The sequence below is a fragment of the Coptis chinensis genome, chromosome 7 (genome assembly GCF_015680905.1).
Source record: "Coptis chinensis isolate HL-2020 chromosome 7, ASM1568090v1, whole genome shotgun sequence".
Lineage (NCBI taxonomy): Eukaryota > Viridiplantae > Streptophyta > Magnoliopsida > Ranunculales > Ranunculaceae > Coptis > Coptis chinensis.
In genome coordinates, this window is record NC_141462.1 from 8,568,012 (window position 1) to 8,576,870 (window position 8,859).

The 8,859-nt window shown below is 36.6% G+C and overlaps 2 protein-coding genes and 1 long non-coding RNA gene across 3 annotated transcripts; 2 read left to right on the top strand and 1 right to left on the bottom strand.

Moving 5' to 3' along the window:
• The first annotated feature begins 69 nt into the window (after positions 1-69).
• Positions 70-2,451, top strand: LOC147485770 (uncharacterized). Its single transcript, XR_015202162.1, has 2 exons — positions 70-152; positions 1,806-2,451. It is a non-coding gene; the product is annotated as an uncharacterized LOC147485770 (long non-coding RNA).
• Positions 2,452-4,946: 2,495 nt separating this feature from the next.
• LOC147485771 (LOB domain-containing protein 20-like) lies at positions 4,947-6,539 on the top strand. Its single transcript, XM_086571914.1, has 2 exons — positions 4,947-5,315; positions 6,195-6,539. The coding sequence occupies exons 1-2, from the start codon at positions 4,947-4,949 to the stop codon at positions 6,537-6,539; spliced, it is 714 nt and encodes a 237-aa protein (XP_086428040.1).
• Positions 6,540-7,146: 607 nt separating this feature from the next.
• Positions 7,147-7,584, bottom strand: LOC147485772 (uncharacterized). Its single transcript, XM_086573581.1, has one exon. The coding sequence runs from the start codon at positions 7,582-7,584 to the stop codon at positions 7,147-7,149; it is 438 nt and encodes a 145-aa protein (XP_086429707.1).
• Between the last annotated feature and the right edge of the window lie 1,275 nt (positions 7,585-8,859).

Genomic DNA, 8,859 nt, shown 5'->3' on the forward strand with positions numbered 1-8,859 from the left:
TATTCTTTACTCAATCTATTTGTCTGCTTCCTGCTAATAGCTACTGTACAAGTGGAGATAGATTAAGTAGTTCATGGCAAGCCCACAATCTCCAGCATACTGATCAAAATGCTAGTCTTGAAGATATAATCTTCCAAAAACGACTAAAAAGGGTATCAAATTTTACCTCTTTTGACAGTTCCCCAAACTGTTTGCTTTTTTAAATTTAGGAACTTCTGCCAAATTTCTCTAACACTGTTTCTAATTTGTATTTTTTATTTTTTATTTTTCAAAAAATAAAAAACATGCTGACTTGTACAACTATAACTCACACGCACACATTTCTCACGTGATAACAATAGGTCTTCCCCAAATTACAGTTTTGGTGATCGAAAAAAAAACCCCAAAAACTGGCAAATCAGAGGGACAATGCAATATCCCGGCGATTTATGACCCTATAGACAGGAGCGGACCCAAAGGAGGGCTAACAGGGGCTATAGCCCCCCCTAACTTTCTCAGGAAAAAAAATATATTATATCTATACTAACAAAACTGTCGAAAATTACGAAATATATTAAGGGGTCGTTTGTTTTTCTGAGCCTATGAATGCTGAATGCTGAATGCTGAATGGCTCATCCTCTGAATGCTAAATGCCGATTGCTAAATTCTAAAAACATGTTTGTTTTCTTAGAATAACCCAGCTCAAGGTTTGAATATAAATCATTCGGACAATTTTACTCATGCTATCTATTTTAAACACTAACTTGATTTCTTGTTAAACAAAATATATATTATATTTGAGGAGAAGAGATGGATTATCAAAAAAAATAAATGATAAATAAATTTATTTAAAATATGCTTTCACAAATATATTTTAACGGTTTATTTTCATATTTTATTTATTTTCATAATATATATATATATGTAATTCTATTTTTAACAAAGTGGATATCATTCACCAAAAAAAAAATGAAAAAACCCGTGATGCCAACATCAAATTTTGAAGAACCTATTTTGAAACCATAAAAGTTAAGGTAGGAAAGTAGATGGGTTCTTAAGATTGGGTTCTTAAGAAAAGACAAGAAAAGACTTTTTTGTTTCAAGTATTAGAATTCAGCATTCAGAAGAAATTTTGGTGCTGAATGCTGAATGCTAAAAGTACCACTTAATGCTTAAACTACTTAAAAAAAACAAACAAGTTTTGAGCCTCTGAATGCTTAAAACTTAAGTTTAAGAGGCTCTGAATGCTGAATTCAAAAAAAACAAACAACCCCTAACTCTATATACTATATCCTATGTAGTATGTACTAATAAAGAACATGAGCAGTTTTCTAGTGAAAAAAAAAATAGAAAAGTTTTCTAGGAGATATACTAGTATGTCTCCTCTTTCTTAACCTGACTTCTTCAAAGAATGGAAAAAGAATAATAGCATTCTCACACGGTAAATATATATATATATATATATTTAACAATTCAGTATCTCTTTTACTCTCTTATTCTCCAAGTTCATTCTCAAATATCAAAAATGGAAATTAAAAAAATTAAAACCTAAAAAAAAAACTTCTTGTTTGTTTGTGTGCAATATTGTTTGGTTCTCTTAAGAGGAAAAAAAAATCCTTGAAGTTTAACTTCAAAGTAGCCCCCCCTAGCTTATACAAGATCCTAGTTCCGCCCCTGCCTATAAATAACTCTGAAATAGGGTATCCGAAAATTCTGAGTTTTACCCGAAAAGGTGAGAAAGAAAGGATCGTGAATGGTATAGGTAAGAAAGAAAGTTGTGTAATGCATGAGTACACTTTGAAAGAATATATATCCTCTTGGTGCAGACATATTGGCTCTTTGTAGGATTAGCAAGGGAAGGAGCGATAACAGCACATCTTCAAGCTCATCTAGCTTGGTTTTGGAAGGGCTAGAGGAGGACTATGACCAAGCATATGAGCCAAAAGGAAAACGTACCAGAAGATCGTTAGAGGAACCAACAACATTGTTCAACGAGGGAGTCAGAACGACAACGATAGACTTTGGTGGGACTTCTTTGCAGCAAGACCATAACCAGTTCTGTATTTCTGAAGATAACAACGTTTTGGGATCATGGTCATATGTGCCTATGGCTAGAAGCCTAGAAACTGAAAAGTCACATATGGTAGACGACAATGGAAGCAGATCGTATGCCTTCACATCATAACCGACTTCAACAGTGGTTGCACCATTGGATGGTGGAAATAAAGAGTCTCAAGTGGATCCTCAGCCATTTAACAATATTGAAGACTCTTATGAGAGAACAACTCAGTCAGATATCCTCCTATCTGTTAGATGATCTTTAAATAATGTAAAGAGTCTCAAGGACCTCATTAGGATGGTTCTTTTATTTAAACTTGTATCTGATATGAACTGCATGATCTTTTTGTATGATCTTTTTGTATGATAACTGCATCTCTTGAATAAGAATTCTCCAATATTTTGGAAGAATAAGATATTTAGTCCACTAACAAGTTACTTTCCAATTCTACTTATTCAGCAATTTCATACATTTATTCAGTCGCAGTGAAAGCTTTTGAGCTTTCACTATAGAGAACTAAGTGAAAGTTTTTGGGGTTTTTTTTCGATCACCGAAATTGTAATTTGGGGAAGACCTATTGCTATCACGTGAGAAGTGTGCGTGTGAGTTATAGTTGTACACATCAATATGTTTTTTATTTTTCGAAAAAAAAATACAAATTAGAAACAGTGTTAGAGAAATTTGACAGAAGTTCCTAAATTGCAAAAAGCATACAATTTGGTCCCCAAACTGTCAAGAAAAAAAGTTTGGTCTCCAAATTGTGAAAAGGTGTAAAGTTTGATACTCTTTTTAGTCGTTTTTGGTATAATCTTTGAAAATTGGTAAGAAGTTCCTGCAAAGGATCTGATCAAGTTCAAGATAGTACGCAAGCCATGGTACTTACTTATATGTCGCATCTTCTTCAGAGTGATAAAGAATGATTCTCGTTATTTCACAAATGAATTATTACAACTTTTTTTTTCTTTTTTTTGCTAAAGGGTAATTGTACTGAGCAAAAAGATTTTTTTACATTTGCATCATGCGAGAGCCTTGTATAGGTCTCTCCAACTTTAAGAATAAATAGGTGAGATGTTGATTCTCAACCCTTGTTACAAAATCCGGTCGTGATGGCCACCAATGCTTCTCACCATTCCTTAGAGTGAACTTTTTTGGCACAAAGCTAGGTCGATCTGCCCCAAAGTTGGCTTCTCTCCAGGTGCTTGAAAATGTGATATTTGCTTTATCCTTGACTCTATGCCAGTCAGCTTTTACCTTGCGTTCAACTAGAGAAGAACCAGGTACTTAAATCAATTTACACCATGTTGCCCAAGACACCGTCCAACAGAAGAGGAGGTCTTGAGGAGCAACTTTTGTCTCGTCATGCAGTCTAGTATCCGACTATCCGCATTGACAGGCTTCAACTACTACTAGATTACGTGGATCAAACATATATTTCCTTTGAGGCCAACACAGAAAACTTGTGGGTTTTTGTATCAAGGAATCGTCATTTTTCTGGGCGAAGTCGCCATTTCCTACCCAGCGTTGTCTTTTCCTAACATAGTCGCCGTTCACTCCAAAGTGTTTGCTTTTGACACCTTATCCAGAGAATGGAAGGATATCCGATCCAGCCATGCAAATCACCAAGGTTCTGGACGCTTATCCTGTCCATGAGGCCTGAACGCCCGTTCTGCCACAAGAAGGGCATTGTATGACTTTGGTGTTCCTGTTTGGAGCAGCAATGTCGCAGTTATAGGACATGTCATATTTTGGCATTTCAAGGCAACTATTCTCGCCTAAATTAACTTGTCATATATATATATAAGCTGTGCACGCAAGACACTATATAAATTGTCCGTAAACGGACATCATCCTGTTAAGAGAAAGCCTGGGTAAGGTGTTGCTTTTACTTGCAAGTTACAACCCAGGTAACTTTTTGTTGTTACTCAATACTACACAAATTGTGCATTTGGCCGGTTGTGCCTCCTACAAAGCCAAAGAGTGTGAGTTAACGTAATTAATAGTTTAGAACATTTAAGTAACAAACTCAGTTTAAGTTGTTACATATATCCAATTAAATGTATATATTCTGCGAAGCAAAAATTCATTTATTCCTCTTGAGCCTAAGGCCTAAGGGTATAAGATCTCCAGTATGAACTATGAGGCCCATGCACGTCTAATGCACCACCATATTCCCCATTTCAAGCGCGAGGGGCAGCACAAATCTTGTGCTCCCCAAGTCCCCAACAGTCCAACCAAAACTTGTTTTACACTACTGTCCCTTGAGCCATTGACTTTTCATGATCTTGAACAGTTGAACTTGAACATATATGATTGCTCGTGAAGAAATTTCTTGGATCCAATGGCTAATACTGTTCGTTGCTCAAAATGCATAGTCTCTCTGTCGGTATAACAATACCGTTTAACTGTTGTTCAATTTAGATTGTGCTTGTTCACCTGTAATGGTTTACACGAGCAGACGAGCTAGAAAATAAAAGTTTTCAACTAAAACATAATGTATGGAAGAAGTATGAAGGCTTCCACACTAAAAAGATAAAAATATGCAAAAATAAATAATATTTCGCAAATCATTTCAAAACTCCATGTATCTGCATCTCTTTAAAAGCTGGAAACAATGAATCGTTGGACAGGAAATTGATGAACTTAAGTAGTGTGTGTTAAAAAGAAGATTGGCACCACCTTTGCCCGTGTGCCACTCACCAAACTTTTGCTATAAATAAACACTTTTGTGTGTTTCAATTTTCAAATCTTTGCTTAGATTGTCCCTCTTTGCTTACCATAACGTCCCCAAGAGCACACCTCATTCACCTCGCCAACCCTTCACGAGACTAGCGTGCTCTTTCCCTACATATTAGCTCCATTCCATTCTTTCTTCACCATTTCCATTCTTGACACGCTATTTATTTAATACATGGATGATCAACAAAATGATGAGTCGTGCGATAAGCAACCATTCCAAGGTCGTCGTGGTGGAAAACGAGCTGCTCCATCCATTTCGACCGTGGTTTCGGCTTCAGCACCTTGTGGGGCATGCAAATTCTTGAGAAGGAAATGTATAATTGGATGCATATTTGCTCCCTATTTTGGATCAGACCAAGGGGCAGCCAGGTTTGCTGCTGTTCATAAAGTGTTCGGTGCAAGTAATGTGTCTAAGCTTTTGTTGCATATACCAGCTAACCAAAGGCATGATGCTGTTGTTACTATATCTTATGAAGCTCAAGCAAGGCTTTCCGACCCTGTTTATGGTTGTGTGTCTACCATACTTGCCTTGCAACAGCAGGTAAATCTTTATTCAAAAGCTTTACAATTGTTTTACTATATAGCAGTAAATTGAGCAATAACTTCAAATTACAATTTTCTTGATTGTTATTCAAGGAATTAATATCGTTTTTGGTTATTGTTTCGGTGACCACACGAAAACAAAAATATAGAAATTTTCACGAAAAGTAAGAGAAAATATGCAAATACATCAACAACAACAAAAATATGGTGTAGCAACTATTCTTTCAAATTTAAATATGTGTCTATACACCAAAAATGACCAAAATAAACAACTCACTTTCTCAAAATTAACAATCTTCTCAAAAATATATATTAAAAAATTAAAAGGAAAAGCAATACAAATGGCAAGGTGAATACTAAATGCTAAATGCTTGTTTGAGAAAGATTAGGTTTTTAATGTTTAGTTACTAGTAAATACTAAATACTAAATGTTAAATTGACAAAAATAATTTAACCACTATTTAAATTATTTATTGTATTTGCTACCATTTGAAATTTTCTGTAAATTTCGTAAAACACTACATATTAGTGTACAAAATGAACCAAATTGAAAAAATGTTTCTATACCTACGGAAAACGAAAAATTTCGTGAACATTTCGCAAAAATTTCTGAAATTTAGTTCCTTCTTGTTATTATTATTATAAGAGCTCATTCACATTTGCTATATGTGAACTCCTTGACATCTTATGTCGAAATATAATCATTCTGTGATGTTCAAAAGACAAGGTGTTCTGTTACCAGTTACTGCCTTTTGGTCAAGATGTACGTGTTGATCGGCTCTTTAGAATCATCTATCAGCCATGCATGCACAAATTTTATGCATCCACACAAACTAACAGCAGCCTATATCTTTTCATTTTTCCATGAAACGTATAGGTAGCGTCACTACAGGCCGAGTTATCGATTGTGCAGACACAACTAATAAATAGTAGACAGGCAGTAGCAAATGCACTCCAGAACTCGCAGCAACAGCAACAGCAGCAACATCACCACCACATATCAGTGTTGCAGCCTGCATACTCGAACAACTCTTCAACATCAAACAATCTCGCCAATCTCAGCACCTTTCCCTCAAACTTTGACATCCAAACGGACACTCCGCCAACTTCTCGAAGCTTTAGGCCAACTGGACACTCTGGACCAACGCAGGACGAGGATGAGGATGAGGAAGATAGTCGTAATCCAGTTATATACACCAATCAGATACTCCCCGGCAAATAAAATTTTAGCTATGAAATTCTTTTGATACGAGCATCTACGAGTTAAAAGTTATGTAAGCGCGTTCTTTTACATGATCAAACACTTGATCACAAGTTCGGGAGAAATAACTGGATTGAATCAGTTTGCTTCTCTAGGAAAAACTATAGAAATGTGGGTGTCGGTTCTAATTATTTCGATGAATGATATGATTATATTCCAAATCTCCAAGGGAGGGTAAACAGTATAAAGTGTAAAGTTTACACCCCCTAAATTCAAAAAACTCGTTCCAATGGAAGTTGTAAACCGTAGTTAATAATAAGCTAATAGCTAATATATCAAGTGGGGAATTTCCCACCCGTATAGAAGTTAAATAGCTAGGATGTCACTTAGATTGACGTTCGAATTTAAAGTATCTCTGGACGTCCCTCTTTAGTTCTTCAGTGTTTATTTCTAATTTTTAAATTTGGACGCCTAAATTTTAAATCGATTTTTTTTTTACATCTATCCTTTTTTTTGGCTTGGTAAGTTTATCTATTGTATATTAAGAAAATGAGAGTTACAAAAGTGTATGAACTCCATGAGAGTTACTCACCAGCCACATGCTGGTCAGTAACACCTCATATCAAGTTCATGTTACAAATCTAAAATACAATCCATTAAGATTCTCCCATTTATACAACCATAAGGGAATACCTACATACACACTTACTTCATCTTTATCTAAGCGAGATCCTCTTTTTGCAGCAGTGTCTGCTGCAAAATTAGCTTCTCTCCATGTATGAGAGAGCATACATCTTTGCAATTTGCTTTTACACCACCCCCATCTTTTACTGAGTTGCCATGGTATCTTGCCCGTACTAAAAGCTTCTATCGCAGCCGCTGGGTCAGATTCTAACCATAAGTTTAGCCAACCTTTCTCAATTGCTACTTCCGCATTCTCCAGAATTGTGTAACACTCAGCAACATAGTTCGTCTCCACCCCTAAGCCTTTACAACTCACAAGTAGAAACTCACCATTATGATCTCGATACGTTGCACCCCACCCTACTAATCCAAGATTTCCCATGGAAGACCCGTCAACATTAACTTTGATTTGATCTATTTCAGGCAGTAATCACTTGCACTCCTTGATCTGTGGAGCTTTCCTTAGTTTTAGTTCAGCACCCCAAGCCAATCTCACAAAGTGATGATGTGCATTACCATACATAGTACCCTTTGACGTGTGTATAGCACAGTTAACTTGTTGCTTCACATACTTTGTACAAAAGGTAAAGTTGTTACTTTCATCTTCAAAGTGTACCTTATTTCTATGAAACCAAAGAGCCACCATGCCACCCACTACTGTTGCTTTCCACATATGCCTCACTAGCACGCTACTATCCTGAGCCATCCTTCGAGCTTGTGTCACACTGGAGAAGCCGCTTCTGAATCGGAACTTACTTGATATCCATTCCCACAACTACCTCGCAAATGGGCAATACCACAACAAGTGATTCAGATTTTCAACATCCTTCTTACAAATTCCACATCTTGGTACCAACTGCACCCCTCTTCTCTGAAGTTTTTCCTGAGTTGCTACACAATTTCTCATCAGTTTCCATGTATTTGCAGTTGTACTTGGGTGTATGTGAGCACTCCATAACACCTTATGCCAGCTGACCTTACGCTCCTTGCTTCTAATATCTTCGTATGCTGGTGCAGTTGTAAATTCACCCTTCAAGTTTGGACACCAAATCCTGTGATCCTCATCTTGTGTCAAGGGTTTATCCATGATATTAGTATCAGTGCCATTTTGGATAAGAAACTCCTTGAAGTTCTCTGGTGGTGCCCAGCTTCCATCTTGGATCAAATCACTTACTGTAGCATTACAATTCACTAGAGCCTCATCTGATAGTTGTAGGTGCTCCTGAATGGACTTCCTTCCCAGCCAATTTGATCTCCACAAATCAATGTGTTGACCATTTCCAACCATCCATTGTAATCGAGGGATCACCTCTCCTAATGTCATTTTAATGCCTCCCCAGATAGATGAGGGTCTGTAATACTTAATCATATCTTCATTTTTCTTGTAGTACTTGACTCTAATGAACTTCGCAAATTCTTCATCTCCGTTTAGAATTTGCCAGCCCAGTTTCATCAGCATACACAAGTTCACCTCTTTAAGTCTTCTTAGACCTAACCCCCCCTTATTGATGGGCATATAACATTTGTCCCAGCTAACAGTAATTGACTTCTTCACCATGGGGTCCCCAGACCAAAGAAAATTCCTCATCATTGTTTCTGCTTCCTTAATCAAACTCGTTGGCCATTTATAAATAGACATGTTATATATTGGGATGCT